Source organism: Eucyclogobius newberryi, unplaced genomic scaffold, assembly GCF_026437365.1.
Source record: "Eucyclogobius newberryi isolate DKJ021-1_F unplaced genomic scaffold, fEucNew1.0.hap1 SCAF_18, whole genome shotgun sequence".
Taxonomy (NCBI): domain Eukaryota; kingdom Metazoa; phylum Chordata; class Actinopteri; order Gobiiformes; family Gobiidae; genus Eucyclogobius; species Eucyclogobius newberryi.
In genome coordinates this window covers 11325763-11347998 of record NW_027315812.1, presented here as the reverse complement: position 1 = coordinate 11347998, position 22236 = coordinate 11325763, and the positions used below count along the sequence as shown (strand labels likewise).

Genomic DNA, 22236 nt, shown 5'->3' with positions numbered 1-22236 from the left:
TAGGTGGCAGTCATGCTGTATGTTGCTCATTTCATCAATTCGTTTTTAATACCCAGGACATTTGAGGACAACACATTCAATTAACAGTTTCTTGACAAAGCACATTAAAGTTAGCACCATTTACTGTTTTATGGTAAATAGTAGTAATCCCTTGTAATATACCTGAAAGGTTTAGCAATGACAATCAGTACTGTAACTAGATTTGACCCGTTTCATTTTGTAAGTGTAATAACCACAGACGCAATCATTTTTACACAATGTCTTTATTTTTTTTTTCTAATTACAGACTTATGGGATAAAAATGCAAAACATTTTTTCAAACCCACTCCCCTCTTTTTTTCCCTTGATTAGAAAAAAAAAAAAAAAAGGAAAAAAATCTCCACATACCCCTCCCCTGACTTTCCCCTCCCCAAAACAACAGCTCCGGCCCACTCTTTAAACTAATCATTGCCACTGGCTCTGATGCCCTTCCTCAAGACCAGCCGTGACTGCACTGTGCCAAGTCAGAGAAAGGGAGCGCAATTAAGGTCCGCACTGTACACCCCAAAAACTCCCTAGTCTCTGGTCCTGCTGTCCTTTCCTTCATTAGCTTTTAGCTCTGCTGGCTCTGTAAAAAAAACAACATAACAACTCGGTGTAATTTTGGCCTCAGAAGTGCCCGTTTGCGTGTTCTGTGTGTTTGCCTGCCATGAAGTCGTCGATGTGTGTGGAAATTGAAAAAGAAAAATCTAAAAAAAAAAAAAAAATGGTTATCATCAGCGCTTGCTATTGTAGTAAATCCCCCCCGCGGCTGGCCTGTGGTCGCCCTGACCCCCTCCCCCGCCCCCCCACACGGACAGGATGGGGTGAGTGTGCATAGCGGGGGCAGAGAGTGAGAGAGACGCCGCCGAGACAGTAGGTGGCGCCGGTGCCACCTGGGGAGGGGACGTCAGCCTCCACTGGTCCTGAAACCTGAAACGACAAGAAGTGGTCTAATATACAGAGAGAGGAGGGGGACAGACCGGGACGAAGGGGGGAAAGACAGGAGGGGGGAGGTGCAGCTCGAAAAGAATAAAAACATAACACCGATGCTTGCTGAAGATGAGTCGTCGTAGCCATGTAGGACGGGGGGATGTGACCTATACGATGCCCCAAAATGGAGGGAAATTAGTAAAAAAAAAGTGAGACAAATACTGATTCTCCATCACAGTCTGGAGGAAAAATGGCCCCCCCAAAAATAAAGAAAATGCAGTAAAAGATGAGGGGATGACAGGGGCGAGGAGATACAAGGGTAAAAGGGTGAGGAGGTAATGGTAAACTACAACCACAAACTTAAAAACAGTAACCTGCACCTTCCACAGATGTACACAACATTAAAAACTAAAAATATATGAAGACGGCATCCTTTTTTTGTTGCCCCCTTTTGTTCTTTTCTTTTTTTCTGTTCTTTTTTTTTTGGGGTGGCAGTGGAGGTGAGTGGGTGGGCTGTGATGGCGTGAAAGCAGGTGGTCACAGCCAGACCAAAGGAGACACAGCTGCAGCCTGAAGTACCAAAATATTCACACTTTCTCCCTGTATTTTCTCTTTTTTTTTTTTCCCCTTCCCGTAATCCCACCCCCAAAACCAACAAAAGAAAAAGAAAAACTTGCCACCTTTGACGTCCCCGCAATGGCCAACGTATACCTTACCAGGGGTGACTGCCGCACCAAACTGGGCACACGCACGCTCACTCACACCAGTCTCTGTCCAGGAGGAGGTTTTGTATTTTTTGTCTTTTTTTTTTCCTCCTCTCCTCTGGGTATTTCTTCTTTTAATGTTGGGCGGGGGTAGGGGAGGGAAAGGGGGTGGGCTCTGTCATTGTGTGTGCTTTTAATGGGAACAGATAGGGGGGTGAGATCGTATATATGGGGACAGGGAATGGTGTTTAGTAAGGGGAATACCACGCTGATGTTCGCCCTCGGCCCCTGGAAAAGAGAGAGAGAAAAAGAGGGTGAGTTTTTTTCTGTTTGGTTTAGGAAGACACGCCAGTTTTCATGGCGTCAGGTTTTTAATACGATAAGTTTAAGTGTCCAAGTGTCAGTGTCGATGTGTACCTGAGGCTAAGGCTCTTATTCAGTGCCTTTGATCCTAAAGTGTTGCGAGTGAAGGGAAAAGAGCTACAGTCGGATACAAGGAGCTGAAAGAGCAGCTTTGAAGAGGAAATTGTCCAAATATTAAAAAAATATCCTGATTGTTGTGTGCGTGTGAGCGGCAAAGGCACTCTCTCCCTCTTTCTTTCTCTCTCTCTGTGGGACCCCGGCTGCTGAGGTCACTGTGGGGAGAAACTTAAGGACAAACGGCACCACATGTATATCCCCAGCAAAGACAGTGCACACAAATACGCACACACGGACACAAACAAACACACACTCGAGTGACAGGATAATACAGGTCAATAATGAGGCAGGAAAAAAGCCCTTTCATCCTTTTCCACTTTGTATCATTAAAATATTTATTGTTTAACGGCTTGACAAGCCAAGATTTGATCAAATACATATTCCTATATTTATGCCATCAGTCCTTCAGAGCTGGATTTTACAAAAAAGACATAATTCATTTCAGTGACTGTAAAAGGGACTTATATATATATATATATATATAGTTGTTGTGAAGTTTAAATTCTTTGAACATTAGGACTGTTCTCCACTTAGGAAATTCACGGTCGACTAAAGACATGCCCAGTGCTTTGATTAATTGACTAAAATAGGGAGTGGCACTGATACAGGGCTCAGAAAATAGCATGTTAAATTAAAGTGGTAGATTAAAACAGACCATTCACTCCCAAAACGCCGGCAAACTATTTCCATTTAAATATTTTTGGTCAGGGAAGACTCCCTCCTATTAATTGACTAAAAGGACTGATTTCGTCTTATCATATTTAAAAAAGGTTGATGGGAAAAGGACCAGTGGGCGTCACTTTTGAGCTCTAGTAGCGTTCACTCACGGGCCAAATCCCATTCCACCAAACTTGCCTCCTCAATTCCTTTGCTTTTAGTTCCACCCACAGCAGACAGACACTCATGAGACTCCCCTCTACAAACGGAGGAATGAAGGAGCTGACACTTTGAGGAGGCAAGTTTTGTGAAACAGAAACCAAGCACACACATCTCCATACAGAACACACACACACACACACAAAAACACACACTGCTCAGTGGCAAACAGAAAAAGGAGCTGGGACTGAACCAGGCTGCAGAAATGAACCCTCGTTTCTGGAGTGACGTCTGAAAAAGGAATGCAATGTAATGGTCATGGACATGCAGGGCCAGCAACAAACACCGACAACAGTATACAACAAGAAAACAGGTCAAGATCTCTGCCTTTTGTCCAAACCAAGTCGGGGCAGTGGAGATCTGGAGGTCAATGTGGATTTAGGGAGCAACACGCTGGCTTTTCTAAACTTTTACTACAAGAACACACTAAAGGAATAGGCTCAATACCACAATGCTAATGACAAAATATGGCCTTTTCTGAACAGCTTTAAACATTATCTTAACTTATATCAGTACTAGTATAAGACCACATGTTTTTTGTACCGACACTTACATTAGTATCTAGTTTTGATGCTAAATAATCCTAAAACTAGCATCTGATTTGATAGTATTGACAACCTAATACCAGCAATAATGTTAGAATACATTTGTTTTTAAACAGTTAATTTATTGTATTAGTGTGATTTCTTTGTGATTTTAATGCATTTTTCCTGCTGTGTGAAGCACTTTGAATTGTCTTGTGTATGAAATGTGCTCTGCAAATAAACTTGCCGTCCCTTAAAACGCTTTGCCAAAACAAACAGTTGAGTAACTTTTTGCATTATTTTAACCATCCTAAAAACTGTAAATGAAGTTACTTATTAGTATTATTTTACCATTGTTTAAACAACTGTACGCGAAAGCTGGAGACTACATATCATCATGTTTTGGTTTGTTTGTTGTAAAAAGGCCGTCTGGTTAATAGTTTTAGATGTGGCACGTTAAACAGACAAGAGTTAAAGTCGTTTAGCCTGTTAAAAGTGATGTGCCAAGACTTTCATCTGTTAATAGTGGCCATGCTCTGTAACTTGAGCCTCGATAACGCAAAACATTTTGTGTCCTTGTTGAGACCGAATTTGAAACGCGACTTTGGTGCCAGAGGTTTTATGGAGCGTAACTTTTGGAAAGCGTTCGTCTTCCCCGAGCGGAGCGGGGCAGGAGGCACCGATTTGGGTTTTCCCTGGATTTGCTCCTGCAGCGAAACAAGGCACCAGTGAAAACCATTACGGCTTAAAAATGTCCTCTCTCTCCCTCCTTTTACCTCAGAGCGGCACTGAACTGGTTTGCGGTGAACTCCAGACCACAGTGAAGTGTTAAATGTGGTTAAAAGACAAATGTCAAAAATATCACAGTATGAATATTAACTACAGTCTTTGTGCAACTGGGAACAATCAATATTCACTCGCGTATACACTTGCTATGCAAAAAAGGAAAATCTAGAATCATTTTCAATTGCACAATTTAGAGATATTTATAATAGGATTTGGTTCAAAGTTAAATTTGTGTCCTGGAGTATTGACAAAACCACTGAAGCAGGCCTCATGGTTGTTCAGATCTTAACATTTGTTTTTTCCCAGTGCTTTTTGAATAATTTAACATTTTACACTGACAATTTCCTCTAAAAGTGTTAAATATTTGTATAGTTTTGCCAGGTTTAATCAAACGAACACAATTGAATTTGCTTTGTACCATGACTTAACCGCACCAAGTGAACTGATAAAAACTAAAACTGATAAAATTGCTACTAGCCAAATAGTTAGCGAGGAGGAGTGAAGCCAGGACAGTTTACCAACAACATTTGTGAAAGCAGCACTCCCACACTTTCAGTAAGTTCTCCCAGCAATGACGAATGCGTTTTGGCGTCCCTGCAGATGTGCACTTGTACAGTTCACGTGCAGATAAATAGTAGCTCCTTGTCTAACTGCGTTCTAAAGGCTCGTTGGTATGTGCGGGAGTGGCCGGGCGAGCGCACAGCGTGATTAGAGAGAGTCTGACCTTGGACGTCCAGACACAATCTCACACAAAAGCAGCCAAATCACAAAAACAACCTCCCGACAGTGACACAAGTCGAGCACGGGGTCACGGCAACAAGCCAAAGCCAGTCGAGATACACGCAGAAGCTAAGATAATTGCAAATTGTCCTTGAGTTTTTTTTAAGACGGCCAATTATTCAGGAAAATATACTGGAAAACTAGTGGCGCATTAAGTCTTAAGCAATGCTCCCAAACTGGGCTCCAGATGCTGACGATCAGACGAGATTGAAATCAGACATTCTCCGTTTAAAAAGGCCAGGGCCTGTGTCAGAAACGGGCATGCTGGGATTTATGGCGCCATCGTTCCCTTTTACAATGTCAGACAAAATAAAGAGGGCTCTACGATCTCTCCGCAGCCTTTTGTGTCCTTGTCGTTATCGTGTCAGATTAAACACTCTAAACAAAGCATTACACAGCGATATCTGGTCAAATATTCCACTTTTCACAGATTCAAGTGCCAGGAACACGCATCGTTAATTGAGGAGGCATGCCTAATTGTACAATGTATATCTTGTATCAACACGAACATAGAAATGGTAACTGTGCTTAGGCCTGTCACGATAATTACTGTATTGACTTATCGTTCAGTATATGAAAGATTGAACAATATTAAGAGGATTTGTGCACAGATTCTATGCACATGTGGGCAACTTTTTCAAGCTTTCTTTTGTAGGACAGACAGTAGATTTGAGCTGAAGTCAAGTAACTTAAATGACTCATGATGGACAGTAAATAACCCCATGTGTGTTTTATTGTGCTTTCCATTTGTCGCTCGGGTTTTCTTAGGGTTCCTCAGAAAAGAGTTGACCCAGATAAGCCTGCTTTAAGAAGATGACGTTTCTACATTTTTATCGTGATATTATCCAACAGCAATATATAATACTTCAAAAATATCATCGTGACAGGCCAAAATGTACTGTTAAGGGGCAATGAGTGACATTTTACTCCAAAACTTGAATAAAACCAAATTCCACCACTGCCAACGTGTAAGCTTATTGTGATGTCCATCAGATAATTTCATCTTAACCTTGTTGCACATGTGAGAAAAGCCAGAAAGCTGCTGCAGCTTACTGTCCTGTACCAGGGCTTTTCTGAAACCATTTACTTCACTGCCAACACAATAAACACAATCATATTCAACCACTGCTTTTCAGAAATATATGGGACGTTCTACTGAAACAATTAGTCACAACAACACTATTGGATCAGACATTGGAATTAGTTTCATTAATTATCTGGCTCATGTTCTGCATTTGCCCAAACATCTGCAGCACAAATAAGCGTCAGGCTCAAATCAACAAAGTGAAGTTGCCCCTCTCTAAAACGGCGACCCAAAGACATATTTAGAAGCAATGACAAAAACTTTCCAGGAGAAGGGGATTTCAAAGATTTCCAGTTATTTTGAGAACTTCAATCAATCCAAATCAATAAAGACAGCCTCCTGTTTCAGGCTATACTTCACAGATTCCCCCGTTTGCCGTCTCCCAGCATGTTGGATAAGGGAGCAGAGTTGACTGAGTGTGAATGGTGTGGTCCCGTGCATGCAGGTGGGTGGGGGTGCGGCCCGGGTGACGGGGGGGCTCACCTGAAGGCCCGTCCTCTGCCTCTGGGGGGTGTGTATCCGCTGTAGTATCGAGCGCGGGATGAGAAGCTGCCTCCCCGTGACCTGAACCGAGCCCTGGGGAAGCCGCGGTCTGTGGTGCTGATGCCTGGTCTGTTCGTCCGCTTCGCACCCACCTGAGAACAGCAGATGTGTATTACAAACATGTATTGTTCCCTGGGGAGATTTTTTGAATGAGATTTAAAAACTGTAGAGGGTTCAGAATAACCGGTATCGCATCACAAAATGCGACGCAATTTCTCTCAAATGCGATGCATTTGTCAGAAAAAAGTGCTGTTGTATCGTGTGTTCAATTGTACAACCAAAGCGCCTAAAAGCACTGATCACTCGTCAATAACGGCATGACACACGTAGGACGCTGTGTTGTCATGATGAGTCCCGCTGCTGTCTCAGATCGCGAGTCTGAAAGTGGGAGGAGCCTTGTGTGGTAAAGTTAGCGTCACAGATTCAGACTTCCGAGGTCAATAGCTCCTAAACGCAAAAGTCTTTGCAGATCATTTACATGCCAAAATACTCATATTTGCACTGCCAAGTGACACAACCTCGTTTTTAACAATCAGATGCGTATTTGGGCGCAGCGAATTACACGGATCCGAATGTGCAGCCGGAGCCGAGACGCGAGTACTTAGTCATCAAGTAGAAAAACGAAAAATGGAATGGAACGCCAACTAGAGTGGTACAATTTGAATAACACATAAAATACACCATGATGGACACCACAGCAACCTTTATTTTTGTGAGTGTAATGACAATTAATATGTAAATGAGACTCCTGCAAATAGTCATCTGATTGATGATATGGAAGAAAGTTGTAAATAAGGCCATCTGACTTTGTGTTGATTAATTTGTTCAACAATTAATTTTATTTGCAAGTTTTATTTAAAGAAAAAATGTTTAAAAAGTATTTAAAAGTTAATTTGTTAAGAGTTTTCTTTAATAGAATGTTTACAAATACATTTAAATAAATGATTGTGTTATATCAATGGAAAATATTGTTAGTCACTTTCGTGTTTTGCTATGCAATTATGAAATTGCTATACAAATTTCGAAAAATTAACGGATTGTTTAGCAGCACCGCTATACAAGTGAAAATCCTTAATCTGAGCCCTGCTGTATAAGTGGACAAGTCTGTTGTTTTTGCAATATCTATAATTTACTAGGGTTGTTTTACTGTCCATCAGTGTATTTTTTGCCAATAATGAATTATTAAAATCTGGCAATTCAGTTACTCATTGCAGCCCTACAAAATACTCTACGTTTCATACATGCACATGCACAGACAAAGACTGAGGTGAATCCAACGATAACTATTTGAACGTTACACAATCTGTTAAATACATATCTGCTAACCTTTATCTGCCTTCCTCTGAATAGAGACTCGTCCAATGCCATGGCCGTCCTAACAGACTCTTTGTCTGCAAATTCAATATACGCAAAACTGGAAAACAAATGAGAGAGAAACTTAATTTACATGAAAATACTCATGAAGGATTATCTCTGTATAAAATGTACAAACTGTATTAGTTTTCAAAACTTACCCCTTGGGATGCCCTGTGTATTTGTCACATAAAATAGTAACTCTGTTGACAGAACCGCAGCCGTGAAAGTGAGCCTCGAGCTCTTCTGCGGTGGCACCATAATCCACCTGAGAACAGACCAGGTCCATCAGCGGCTGCTGCTTCCCAAGAATCAAATGAAGCATTCAAACTTATTTGAATGTAACTTACATTCCCAACATAAATCGATCTGCCGTCTGCTTCCATCTTTTCTTCAATCGACATAATGACAGGACCTACTATACAGAGGAGAGAATGTATTATGAATCTTGAGGAAAACTTGAGTGACTCAAATATGCAGCGAGTAAAGTACCTGGTGGTGGACTGAGGTTCATCTGTTTCTCCACCTCGTTCTGTAGCTCCTTCAGCTTCTCAGCCTCTTCCTCCATCTCTCTCACACGGGCCTTGATCGCCTCCAGCTCCTGAATAACAGTTCACCACAGGTTGACATTTGTGCCATACTTTAAAGGTTTGCATTCATATTTAACAAAGGTAGGTTTTTCCCAATTGAGTATTAAACCATACATACTAGTGGTTAGGGTTTTTAAACCCACTATAATAATCTAAAGCGGATTAATAATAGACTGACTTCCTGTTTAGAACGGCAGAGCTGGAAGGCCCCAACTCTTTAAAGGCAAATTTCACTTAACAAGCAGCAAATTTTCATTTACAGGTTTTTATTGTTGAAACATTGCCACATGATATTTTTAAACCATAGACTTTCAGTCAGTTTTTTTAGGGGGAGATAGGGGGTAAGTGAACGCCATTTTCTGATCCTTGAATGCAGGAACAATACAGGAGTATACAAATATGCATGAATCAATCAAAATGCAAAATGGGTAAACTTATGATGAGGGAACACAGTTATAACTTATACGCTGATTTTACATTATATGTCTCCATTATATGATTGAAAATCTACATAAAACATGTAAATCACTTTTGAGACAGCAAGCATGAGATGATATTGTTAGTTACACAGGGAGTGCAGGCTTTTGTGTGGCAGTGGTGCACTGCAGCACAGTGGGAGTCTACTCCACAGTCCGCTGTCACAAGCCCTTAAATATCATAAAACCTAAACTTATGGGGATACAATTCTCTCTACACTATACAGTGTGCTTTATGTTTTAGATGACACCATTCCCAGTCTACATGTGTGGCATCAAAGGCAAAATTGGTGCATTTATCCCAAATATGGCCATGCTGTTCTCACATTTTGGCACATGCTCTTCACCCTCCTCCAGGTCCAGCTTAATACCGATGGCTGCAAACCCAGCCCCTAAAACGCCACCCCTGTTCTGCTGCTGTGGACTGACACAGAGTAACTCTGCGCCAGTCTGCAGAAGAAACGCATTATGTGCATCCAGTGAGAATCCACAACCAACACCATGCACTACATGTGAACCGGGTCACGTCCCCTCTAATGTCAAACGAATATTTTGGATAGATCGCAACAAAAACTAATAATTGAGATAAAGTCTGCCAATGTGTGAATGTTGCAGCTCAAGGTGCAGATGAAGCACAACAACAACACATTGATTTGCAGCTTTCGGCGGATGCTGTGGTCATTTGGATGCGGCACAAGTCACCGGTGATCAATAAGCAGACCCGTCTGCATTGCCCCGGCTTTGATACGGGCAAGTACATGAGCAATGAAATGCAGCAGTGATGACAAAAGGCCCGTTGACACAAGCCACGAACACAGTGTTTACCGTCAGCTTCGATTCACCCCAGTCTGTCTCCTACATCCCCGTCTTGCATTTTGTGCAATGAGGGTTTTCTTCCCCACTGCCCGTGCTGCTGCCCCTGGCGCAGAGTAACTGGTGCCGCTGTTGCGCCAAAATGGCCGCCAACAACGCGCATGTCACCACCCATTCCCACGGTTTCTGCTGCACTGCGTGATCCACAATGGCGGACGCCACCGACATGGCGATGGTAGTTACACACACGGCATGTGACCCGCAATTGTTGAAAGAAAACCGCGAAACTGCGCTTTTCTCTTCTAAAATATTACACTACAAACACGTTTTGCGTACCATTCAGTCGGGTTTGCATAGTTAAACTGCTTTTCCTTACCGGGTCTTCAATCGCGGCCTCTCCTTCGTCTAATCCCGGTTCCTCGTCTCCCACGCCTGGGTCTTCCTGTTCGGGATGTCCGGGGTCAGAATCCAGTAGGGATTCCTCTACAAACCCATTCCCAAACTCTGCCATCTCCCTGGTCCGGGGGTCCCGACGTGCCTCGTGGTTAAACCTACACTAGAGAGGCCCGGCTCACTCACAGCGCGGGCGGCGAGGGGGAAACCGCGGAAAACGCTGCTCACCTAACTTAAAACGACCAATAAAATCCCGAGATATACTTCTGCCCGCTATCAAAAACCCCGAGATGAACGAGAGTCACTATTCTTCTCCTCGCCACACAAAAAAGTCCTAAAATAATTGGCGAGTGCGTTGTTTAAACAAGTTTAACGTGTATAAAAAGCCGAGCAGTCGAAAGCGGTATCGCTTCTTCGATTCAGAAATGGATGTCGGGGGAGGGGCCATGTAGTACTGCGGCCCTATAAACTCTCGCTCCAATTGGTCAAAAGGCAATTCAAGACCGGCCCATCTTTTACGTTCTGCATTCCTATTGGTCATACAAACAGGACGTTCCGGTTTGTAAAACGCATGCGTTATTTTAATTGGTACACGCGAAAGTCAGTCACGTCTTTGCAGCGCGATACTGGCTTGGACAAGGTTAAACAATTTAATTACACACACACTGACCTGAGTAGATTATTACTGTGTTTTTAATCATCTTCATTAATTTTTTTTTTTTAATGTAGCCATTTTACTCTCTATCGTTGTTTTTCCTTACAAATCTCCTGGCATTATTTTTTTATGAACAAAAGCCTTTTTATATTTCGCATTATTTTTTTTACATCAAGTTAAAACACACACCGACCTCAGTTGTGTCTCAGACTGACCTTTGTTTACTATTAAAAGCACTACTGTATACTTATTCAACTGGACTCTTAAGAAAAAGCAGCATTAGTTGATTAATTTAACTGATTTTATTTTTTTCTGTATATCAAAGAAAGCATAATGGAGACCAAACACAAAAGGTAGGTACAAGTGATGAGGAAAAGATAAGCTTAATTATAAATCTAACAAGTCATAACAACACTGCCACTATTGTTCAATATTCAAAGGAATACCATACCCTTTCGAGCAGAGGTGGCTTTAAAACTCATTATGGATCAATAATAATGATAGTGACGAGAAGTAATGCTAATCATATATGTAGTAGTACAGTTATAACAATAGTGATAATCAATGTGACAAAAATTTAAAAGTAAAAAGCGGATCTCCATAAAAACTCATTTACCGGTAGTTTGGACAGTGCAACACCGTGTTTGTTTGTCTGTGTGCGTGTGTGATCCCAGTATTGAGATTCACTCCAGTCCATGCTTCATTCACAAGTTACATCGGGTGTACAAATCATTACTCTCCGAAAAAAAAAGAAAAATCATAAAAATAAGCATACTTCCACCCCAAACAACACCAAGTGAGTGTTAAAGATGCATTCATGTTGAAATGTTTGTAGCTTGTGCAAAAATGTGGACTAGTGCAAGTGTCAAGCTGTGGGACGCCCTGTACAGTTTGCATTCACAAACACCTGTCCTGCTCTCTGTCAACCTCTAAGATTGCTTTTTGGTTTTTGAAAGACAGAAAGCGAAGAAAGGATTACTTTGGAATCAGTTATTTTATATATGTCTTTAAAAAAGTTTAGCTTTTAGTTTTGCATTTTGTTAAAACTATCAATAGTAACATGAATATACAACTTAAATGAAGGAAAACATCTTTACTAAGTTATGCATCCTTCAAAACAGCACCTTATTATTAACTCTCAGTCAACATGTTATAAAAGTTCCCAAATTTGCTTGGTTAATTTGAGCATCTATAATCCCTTAGGGACACTGCAGACACCCAGCTTTCTCCCCGTCTTTGTGTCCAGATACAGTCAGATCAGGTTTCACAGCACATACAATCCCAGAATTAGTAACCGTTTCAAAACTATCAACAATGTGGACGTCGTAGAAAACACATCCCCAACATGTCTGACGTTTGGCTTTTGACCTGAAAAATACCAAATGGGTGAATGTATGAATAAATATGTACATAAAAGACACGCAAACATGTAAATACAAAATAAAGAAGTAGAAAGAGGATGACCCAGTGATAGATGTGGCTGAAATTTGTGGTTTGTGACCACCTGGACATACTATCTGGTGCTGTCTCTTTAAGGCCGTTTTATCCTTTGTAGCTTTAAATAGGTGAAATCCCAGCAAAGTAGGAGAGCTTCAAAAGGACATGTATTTTAGGGGAGTTCCACAGGATCCAAAATTGATAAAATAAAATCTGTAGAAGTTGGCTTTTAGCAAACACACAAGTTCAATTATTATATCAGACAGATGAGATTTTTTTTCTAAAGAGTAAAACTCAAAACAGTACTTCTAAAATTTACAAACCCAGAACCATTTCTTCCTAGCACGCCAAGCACACCTATAAAGCAAGGTTTATTAAGCAAAATCATTTTATTCTACGTGATTAAGGCATTCACTATGCATTGTTGAGTCTTTCCAGAAAGACACTTGCATCAGAATGCTTCAAACATTTTGCAATGTAAAATGTGTTCAAAGTGCGGTATGCCAAGATTATAAACTCATTTTTGCCATGTATATTAGGATTGTCATTAAATTTAGGACATTTAAATTGGAGACAACTCAACAGCCCTATTCTTGTCAAAGTACCACTTTTATATCACAAATAGGTAGATAACACCCCAGAAGCAAATGTTAAGTGATAGTCAAAACCCATTATTCTGCCAGTCTGTTTAGGTATACTGAAGCCATATTTGCTCTACGGGTAAGCATATGAAATAAAATCCACAGGCGCAGACTGCAAGTTAACAAAGTCCTCTGTATTATTCCAAAAGTGTGAGCCCATTGTAAAATGGCCACTTCGTCAGAAGAATAATTCTTGCATCAGTCTTGTGTTCAACAGATCAAGCAGGTCAAAGCTGAACATTTACAAATTATAAGAAAGGTAATATATAGCCACAGGGTTAGGACCAAAATGTTAGATTATTCTGCTTAGTATTTGGAGCAATGTTCAGCACTCATCCGGCAGCAGCAGTCAGTGCTAAGCAGCTCAGAAAGGATCTGGTGAATTTTGATGAAAACAAGTCAGTGAGGGATGAGCAAAGGATTGCAGGTGCAGGTAGAGCAAATGTCAAAAACTAAATCATATTAGCTTTTGAAGATTAGTGCTCATATTGGCTTAATAAAATCTGAGGAGCCCAAATGGGTCCAAATAGTCAGTGTGCAGACCAATCCTGATCTGAGTCTTTAACAGCTGCTGGTGGCCGCTTTTATTTTTATTTAACCTCGAGAACTAATTCTCATTAACAACAACGACCGTTTGTGCAGGTCCCCCAGACCCAGCGCTGGATCCGCCGTTACTGGTGCCGTCCTTATTGATGAGGGACACTGGCTGCCCAAATTTAGTGGTTTTCAGAGTGGCCAGGTGGTACTGGGAGAAGACATGCTCTCTCGCTGCAGCACGAGAATCAAACGACACGTCACAAACGTCGCAGTGCCCCGTGAGTAACTCTTTAGCCGACTGTCCATCAGCCGAGGAAGATGCAGGAACAATGATGGTGAGGTGCACTGGTTTTGGAAGGATGGGACGATTAGCTTTGAGTGCGCTGTACTGGAGATAGCTTCCTGAACTTGTATCCATCTTCTCACCAGACGGGGTCATCTGAAGACAGAAGAAGTCGTAGTAATCAACAACTAGTACCAACTATGACCTATTAGAATGAGCTCCATTTATCATACTAAACAAATACAGCTACAGAAAAATAAAATATCATAAAATAAAACTTGACCTACATTACACACAAAAATGTAAATGTAAATGTATTAATTTATCAATGTATTGACACATTTGTAAACTTGGGGCCAGTATGGTTGACAGATGATGTAAAAAATGTGTGTCAATTTAAAACTATTGCTTCTGCTAAGTCAAAAGTGTAATAATGTTTTTAATTTTTCACAATAATAGTGACCCCAACATCAGACATTGTAAGAGCCGACCACCAAAAGAGGAATACTACAAACGTATCTTACCATTTTCTCTTGTTGCAGTTTCCAGCGCTTCTCCTTGGCCCTTGTGTTTTGGAACCAGATCTGCACCACTTTGAGCGGCAGGTTGAGCTCTGAGCCGATGGCCTCGCACTCCAGACAGTTTGGGTGAGCGCAAGTCTCATAACAAGACTGCAGGATAGACAGCTGCAGACAGGAAAGGTGAGTGCGTGGTCTACGGCTGGATGAGTGTGACAAAAAGTTGTTGTCTGTTGGACTGGATTTTGCTACCGCCGGGACACTGGGGGGGCTGGTCACTTTTGCAGCATTGGGGGTGTTGGGGCTAACCGGAGCGATACTTGGCGTGGGGGGAGGAGCAAGGCAGCGAGATGGCAGGTAAGTTGGAAGGGAGAGCTGTTCTCTAGACAAAGTGTTAATCTTAATTGGAACTTTTGGTGTCCAATAGTTGAGACCGTTTTGCTTCTGTGAGACTGTGTTGGTGGCAGAAGGCCTGTTGTTGATGGGTGTAGTAGGCAACTTGGGCACCATGCGGTTTGTGCTCCCCGGTCCGAGAGCGATTTGGTTTTCATGGTCTTTTTCATCATCAGTCATTTCCTCTTCACTCTCCTCCTCTTCCTCCTGCTCCAGCTTTCTCTTTTCAGCTGGCCGTGGCACTACAGGAGGGTCTTTAGGTGGCGGTAGTATGACAGGATTATTGACTTTGGGAGTAACTTTAACCATCGTAACATTGCTGGTGGTTTCAATCTTGGTCTTTGGCCCTGCAGATGGAGGGGATGCTGCAGTGGAGGAAAGTACTTCCTTGGGTTTAATTGGGATGGGGATGATTTTCTTCACCAAAGTCACTTTGCTCACCTCTTTCACATCTGCCTCTGTTTTTATCAAAGTACGTACAATGGGAGCAGCTGCAATGCCCAACATATTGTTGTTGTTGGGGGTTGGTGGCTTCTTGGAAAATATAGGTTTGGCCAAAGGCCAGGTAAATTTGATCAAAGGTTTGCCAACCGCCGCAAGAGTCCCATCACTGATAAATCGAACTTCACCTTTCCGCTCCCTGGCCCTCATGTTTTGGAACCAAATCTGAACAACTTTCTTTGGCAGTTGGACCCATTCAGAAATTTGCTCAAATTCATGTTTTCCGGGATTTGGGTCTTTAAAATAGCATCCGTACAGAACATCAAGTTGTTCAGCTTGGATAATTGTCCTTGAGCGACGCATGTCCCGATATCGTTTTCCTTTGGCCTTTCTGCCACCATGAGAGTCCTGCTCTCCAGCCCGTTCTCGCTCTTTTTCACGCTCCTTTTCCAACAGAGATGCATTCATTTTCTCTGCAGCCCTCATGTAAATGGCAGACTTTGTCATGTTATTGCAATTGACAAGATTCATGCTGCTATTGGAAGTGGGCCCTGCTGATTCAGGCTTAACTTGAACGACCACCAGCCCCTTAGATGTGGGCCTCAAGCCAAGCCCATCAAGTAACTGCCCTTTCTGTACCGCTATTTTTTCAGCCAGAGATGTTGCGGAAGATGGCGACTTTGAACTACTTCTTCCCATGCTCAGATCCAGAGCGCCCTCGCTGTCCCCACCATTGGACATGAAGGGGGACGTTTGGCTTTGGGAGAGTGACTGGGAGAGAAGTGAATTGGAAAATCGTGTAATAGTTGGTGGATTTGAAAAAACTGGCACTTTGCCTGTATCTCCAACTATAGAGGAGCTCAGTGAGAGAACGTAAGGGCTGAGGAACTGAGGAGAAAAGGAAGCCAAAGACAAAGGCAGAGAGTGGAGTGCTCCAGCAGGAATATTTAATGTTTGAATATGTGAACTAGGTGGATCGGCTTGTGCCTCCAACTCCAAATCCACATCTGAATCCTGCCTTTCCCTTTTTCCTTCAAGTTCATCTTTTTCGAAATATCCCTTTCGTTTTTTAGCTCTCTGACCCATCCCACCTTCGTCATCTTCATACTCCTCCTCTGCATCAGACAGAAATACAGTTGTGGAACGCAAAACCTTTCCACCCGCTGCCCCTTTCTCACTAGGCATTTCATGCTGGGCTACCTCTTTAGCAGGACTCTCAACACCCTTGCTAAAAGCACCATTCCGACTTTCCTCATCAGAAACAATGACAGATGTGTAAACCTCATTTTCCGAATCCGACGTAAGACACGAATCCCCACGGCCTTCCTTTCCCCACTGCTTCCGTTTACGCTTTGTCCTGGTACTGGACAAATCTAACACCATACTACCACCTGCCTCCTCATCCTCCCCATCCTCCCCTTCTGCGATCACGAGTGAGTGCTCCTCCTCGTCGTCAGACACTTGCAGTTGTCTCGTCAAAGCTTGCAAATGCTCCAACCCTGCTGCTTTTTGCCTCAGTTTGACAAGTCGGGCATGAGTTAACCACCTTCGTACCTGATCTTCCGATAAACCTACCTCTCTGCCCAGCGCCTCGCAGTCCTCACGGGGAGGGCTGGCTGCGTCTGCTTCACTACGGGACTCTAGAAACGCCCACAGCACCTCTGTTTGAAATTCTGACAACACCGGTGGATCCCGATTGACTGATCTACTTCTGATTTTGGTTAAGGCATCTAGACTAGGGCTGCTTTTAGGGGTACCAAGCGAACTGCAGGGGCTAGTACCTGACTGTGATTTTTGAGGGGTAGAATCAGGGCTAAGTGTGAGATTTAATGTGACCGGACTCAGGCTGGAGTTGCTGGGCACAGATACAGAAGGCGAGAGGTTGTTATTGCGGAGGCTCTTGTCTGTGCCCATTGGGGATAGAGTCAGGCTAGCTGCTTTATCACATTCCAGGTCCAGCTGATTAGCTGAGCTGTCTCCATCTGTTGTGCCATCTCTACGCGTCTCACCTTTGTCTTCAGTATGCTCAACCTTAACTCTTTTTGCAATTGGACTAGCAAATTCACTTTTCTCCTCATCCTCTTTTTTAATATTCTCTGTATCTGGGTGTTTACTGCCCTTGGACTGATCTGAAATTTTGTCATCACTTTCATCTTGTTCTCTCTCGCACTTGATGGCCGTTTTTTGCTCTTCAGGACTGGGCAGCACATTTTGAGGAAGCCCTGCAGAGGGCCACTGGCTCTGTAAGCTGCTAAATCTTTGGGCTAGAAGAGCTTGCTGGGCTGCGCTGAGGCCTACGAATGGCACGCATTGTGTGAGGAGCTGGCTTTGCTGGTTCTCTGGGAGCTGCTGGGTTTGAGCCTGGAGCCCGTTCAAAATCAAGGGCATGACCATTTGAGGCTGAGGCACAAGCTGAGGCGCAGCGGCACCAGTGGCACCAGCTGCGAACAGGGAGGGCAGAATGGAGTGGGACAGGGTGTTAGGGCTGGATGTTAAAAGGGTGAGGAAGGCAGAGACAGCCTGGGCTGAAGCCACAGGGGACGTGAGAAGAGACGGGGCTTGTGAAGTCTGAATCAGCTCTCCATCTTTTGCAGTGGACACCATCAAACCCGAAGGAGCAGCAGTGACTAACTGACTGCTTCCGGATTTGCTTGCCACAGTTTTCGGGACACTTGTGGTGTTAATAGTAGCCACTGTACTGTTTGCAACTATGCCTGCATTTCTACTTCGCGTTTGATGCAAGACAGACTTCATGTGGCTCTCGAGAGTGATGGCATGATTGTAGGAGACTCTGCATGTCGCACACTGGTAGGGTTTGTTTGATATAAATGGCCGCGGTAGGACAGGAACTGGGAAACTTTGTGAATCAGTTTCTCCACCTGTCGTCATCCTCTGAATGTGGCCCGCCGAGTTATAATGAACACTTAAAGCAGTTTTGTTGGGAAATGCTTCTAAACAGGCATAGCATTTGAAAGGCTTTGTATCATTTTCAGCTGGCACTTTTTTAACATCTGATTTTTCTGCAGCATCTGGGATTTCTGCCTCTACAGATGCCAATGTAGCGTGGTGTTTGGCTGCTGTAAGGTGCCGTCCCTCCTCTTCTGGCAAAGGCTGCGATTCTCCTTCGTCCTGATCCATTACTTTCTCTTCCTCCATGTCTTTCTCTCCACACGTTTCAGTAGAGATTGAAGTCTTTTTAGACTGACACAGGCCTAAACTGAGGTCTTCCTTCAAATCTGAAGATGCAGCATCTGTAAGTGCAGACAGATCAAATGTAACAACCATACAAACAATGTTTTACAGATTGAGTAATCCGATTATTGATTGATTGTAAAAGAAAAAAAAAGGGGGGGAAAACATCAATAATTTATTATTATGAGTTCATTTTTATTCTTTCTGTAAACATAATAGACCCAAAAAAATCTTGAGACAAAAAGGAAAGCACACACCTGAAATCTTTTGAGCACTTGTGGCTTCAAGTGCTCGAGCTGCTTGTTTTAGACCAGCCTGTTTAAAATAAAATGAAAAGAGACAATCAGCAAAAATCTAACGGCTGCTTTAACTTGAGTTGACTTTTAGGCAGCAACATTTGGGCGTGACACATTCAAGTGTGGTTATATTACACATGGCAAGCCTTGCCTTTAATTTGCATCTTGCCCTGAAGGCATGAATTAAAGTGTTCATAAATACACCATATTTCTGACTAACAAATGTATCGTAACAAAAGTAGGGCATTACAATTAGTTGCATTTTTTTATAGACTGAGGTCATTTCTGTTTAAATAGTCAATGATATGCTTGGGGCTTTTTAATCTTCAGGTCTTGAGCCAATCCTCTGTCAGTAATCATGTTTGGTGCAGAGCTCAGACTTTGTAGGAGTAGATTTTACATTTTTCTGGTAATTGGCACATATCAAAATGCAATTGATATTGAAGCCATGTTGCTTTTATCTTGACAAAAGAAAATTGCCAGTCCTAGTTCACAGCCCTCTACAGAGTTATACTTCTCCTCTTGCTATGTGATATGCTTCAATTTTTCATTCATTGCTACGCCAGGTTTTCTGTTTATGTATCAAGTTTTCTTTGTTGTTTAAAACTCACAATGTCCAGCAGCTTCTCAACACACGATGGAAGCACGCTGTGTTGGTCTGTAAGGTGCAAAGATAGGGAGGATCGGTCTGCTTGTCCTTGTTGACACAGGGGGCATAGCCACAAAGCCACCCCATTGGTTTCACTGCTCACCGTCTCGCCAGACTCCTCCTGACAAATAAAAATAGGCGTTAATACTCTGGCACGGGATATAGAAGAGAATACAAACAACGTATGCAAACAGAAAGGATGATATAAATAGTGTGCGCATTAGAACAAAGCTGCATTTGGGCCAATCAACACGCAGGGGATACATGTGCTATGAAAGTTTACCCCGTGTGGCCAATCAGATGAGGCCACAGCTAGGTGTCATTTTAGCTGCAACTGTAGGTTAGGATGCACAGTGGATAGAATATGAGAACAACAAAGGCCTCACTGGAGCTTTGGGACTTCTCAAATCTATTCAATAACAATACATTTATAGCAGCACCAACTTGCACTGTGGAATTTAGCTGGATAAGCATTTAGAAAATTGATCCAGAGCCATCATGCTGCTACTTTGGATAGAAATTGCACCAGCATCATTATGTGCAACTGGAAAGGGGAGATGTATTGAAAAATGTATAATACCTGAATTGTTATTCTGATGTTCTAAATTTTGCTTAGAGTCTATAATAATTAAAACTAAAAATTACCTTTATAAAAATAAAAGAGAAATACCTACTGCAATCTTTCAAACAAAGATTAATATATATGTAATTAGGGTATTTCTGCCCCTTTGTAGTAAATTGTATGGTCCATTCACATTCTGTGCTAGACTTGAACCTCAACCAGGACATTTATTTCCACATAGGACAGTTCTTTATGCACCGTTTAAATATTATTATTGAGATGATGCAACAATAACAATATTAATTTGTGTCAATATCACACACCTCTATATGCAGCCAACCATGTCCATGCATCCATCAATATGACCCTTTTATTTACATTATGTTAAATACTGTACAAACGCCACAGCCCACACAATATAGTTGAAATGCATTATTCATCCTCGTTATGGACAAAACTTCTGGCAAGCTCCCAAAACATGAAACCGATTAAAAACTGAAAATGTAAAATTGCACATCATAACGATCAAAAAACGTTAAAAAACAAACAAACAAACAATGCATTAATTAGTTTAGTTGATATTACAAAATCATACCATCACGGATTGTATCACGGAAGTACATTTAATTGGCAGAACAAACTTTATGGTTGCTTAGACAGAAACAACGCCAACACAAGAGAAATGCCTTTACAGCTCCCAGGCTCACTTCCTTGTCACGCCAATTAGCCACTGCTAGCTCGCTTATAAGAGCAGATCTAATATTTCACCAAGTCCATATCTTCAGCATACATCGTGTTTGAATAGCCTCCGTCAAATATACTGTAATTAAAAGCCACAATACAGCTAAATCAGCCTATCTGTGCTTTAAGCAGGCTAATTAATGAGCAGTCTAATTAGCTATGCCACGCAGAGATGAATCAATTAGCTACTAGCAGGCTAGGCTCGAGCCCCCGGACCGTCGCATTACAGTAGGTACAGGAATGAGCTCCAACTTCAGGTCAAAAAAACCCACACACGGACACACATTTATCTCGAGCCACAAACGCAGCACTGGTCTCCGTTGTGTCTATTCACGGGCTCCAAATGACGACCGTACGATCTTTACATTAATACACAGACGGACGGGGCTGAGCGCTTACAGTCGTGTCACTTTGCTAGCTTAGCCCGTTAGCAACAGAGATAATTAACCGAGCTTCAAACTGAGTCCAAGTGTCCAGCCCCCGCTCGCGAACTGTGTGCTCCAGGTGGAGACTTCACCGCGGAGTACACGCTGACACAACACACACAACACTCGTCTTCAATACGAAAACCTCGGCCTCGATTAGTGTCCTTACCCGTGTGATTGTGCTGTGCCAGTCGGGCTTTAGTGCAACGCTCCGCCGCCTGCTGCTCAACAGCGCAAATTGAGGCCTAGCCCAAGTAAAGCCATTTAATTAATGAACGTGGGCTCCGCTTACAGATGTGTTAGAAAACACTCTCACCCCTCCTCCCTCGCCGTCAAGCAGACCCCCGTTTGACGCTCAAAACCACGTCCAAAGCAGTTTCGCCGCAACACATGTCGATGTAAACTATCATATAAACAGCTCCGATGCGTAATTGACGAAGGAATTAACGCGCAAAAGCTTCTTGAAGCGGCGGAGACGTGCGCGGCGGCCGCCTCCTCGACGATGGGGGTGGCGTTTAGGAAAGACAGGCGAGCAGCAGAAAAGTTTTGGATGTAATGTTGGATTTCTGCACGGTAACGGGTTGATAACGGCTTTGATCCGTCGTTCACGCGATTGTCTACCCGTCCGGAGGCACTCTCTGCGCTCAAAGCCGCACAATTAAGCGATCGCGGTGACGTTTAATTAAGTTCGGAGCAATTAGCTAATGCGTTTTTACCTGCATGGTCGCCGCTCCACACACACTCTTCCTCTGTGGCTCCTCAGAAGTGAAAAGTTTTCTCCCTCCCCTCTCTCTCTCTCTCTCTCTCTCTCTCTCTCTCTCACACACACACACACACACACACTCCCTCTCTCTCTCTCTCTCTCTCTGGCTCTCTCCTGTCTCCTCTCCCTCCCTTCCTAAGCTTCATTCGCCCTCTCTCTTTCCCCTCTTCTCTAGTAAACACACCACGGCTCCCCCCAAGGCTGATTGCTGCTGACATTCAGAAGTCCCTCCTCGCTCACTATCAAATAAAATCACTTATGTAACCTCATCAGATTTAGAGACATCACTAACTAGAGTTACGTTCAAAATAGCTGCTTGATATCAACCTCCCGAGTGCAACTTGGCATCA

The 22236-nt window shown here is 42.8% G+C and overlaps 2 protein-coding genes across 5 annotated transcripts; both read right to left on the bottom strand.

The window, feature by feature from the left end:
• Positions 1-441: 441 nt before the first annotated feature.
• On the bottom strand, positions 442-10781 carry pabpn1 (poly(A) binding protein, nuclear 1). 3 transcript variants are annotated; one of them, XM_072450512.1, is made up of 7 exons: positions 10337-10781; positions 8574-8682; positions 8432-8496; positions 8243-8349; positions 8055-8142; positions 6669-6820; positions 442-951 (listed from the first exon to the last, which is right to left on the bottom strand). In XM_072450512.1, exons 1-7 carry the CDS (start codon positions 10469-10471, stop codon positions 756-758), a joined length of 852 nt encoding a protein of 283 aa, XP_072306613.1. In that variant the 5' UTR covers positions 10472-10781; the 3' UTR covers positions 442-755. The 3 variants fall into 3 exon arrangements, with proteins under 3 accessions (XP_072306613.1, XP_072306612.1, XP_072306614.1); XM_072450511.1 differs by having other exon boundaries at positions 8432-8499; positions 10337-10780; XM_072450513.1 differs by lacking the exon at positions 442-951 and adding an exon at positions 1401-1943 and having other exon boundaries at positions 8432-8499; positions 10337-10776.
• Positions 10782-11295: 514 nt separating this feature from the next.
• On the bottom strand, positions 11296-21971 carry zfhx2 (zinc finger homeobox 2). Of its 2 annotated transcripts, none has more exons than XM_072450507.1 (5): positions 21840-21971; positions 19358-19516; positions 18708-18765; positions 14431-18509; positions 11296-14062 (listed from the first exon to the last, which is right to left on the bottom strand). In XM_072450507.1, the coding sequence occupies exons 1-5, from the start codon at positions 21843-21845 to the stop codon at positions 13694-13696; spliced, it is 4671 nt and encodes a 1556-aa protein (XP_072306608.1). In that variant the 5' UTR covers positions 21846-21971; the 3' UTR covers positions 11296-13693. The 2 variants fall into 2 exon arrangements, with proteins under 2 accessions (XP_072306608.1, XP_072306609.1); XM_072450508.1 differs by lacking the exon at positions 21840-21971 and adding an exon at positions 21293-21764.
• Between the last annotated feature and the right edge of the window lie 265 nt (positions 21972-22236).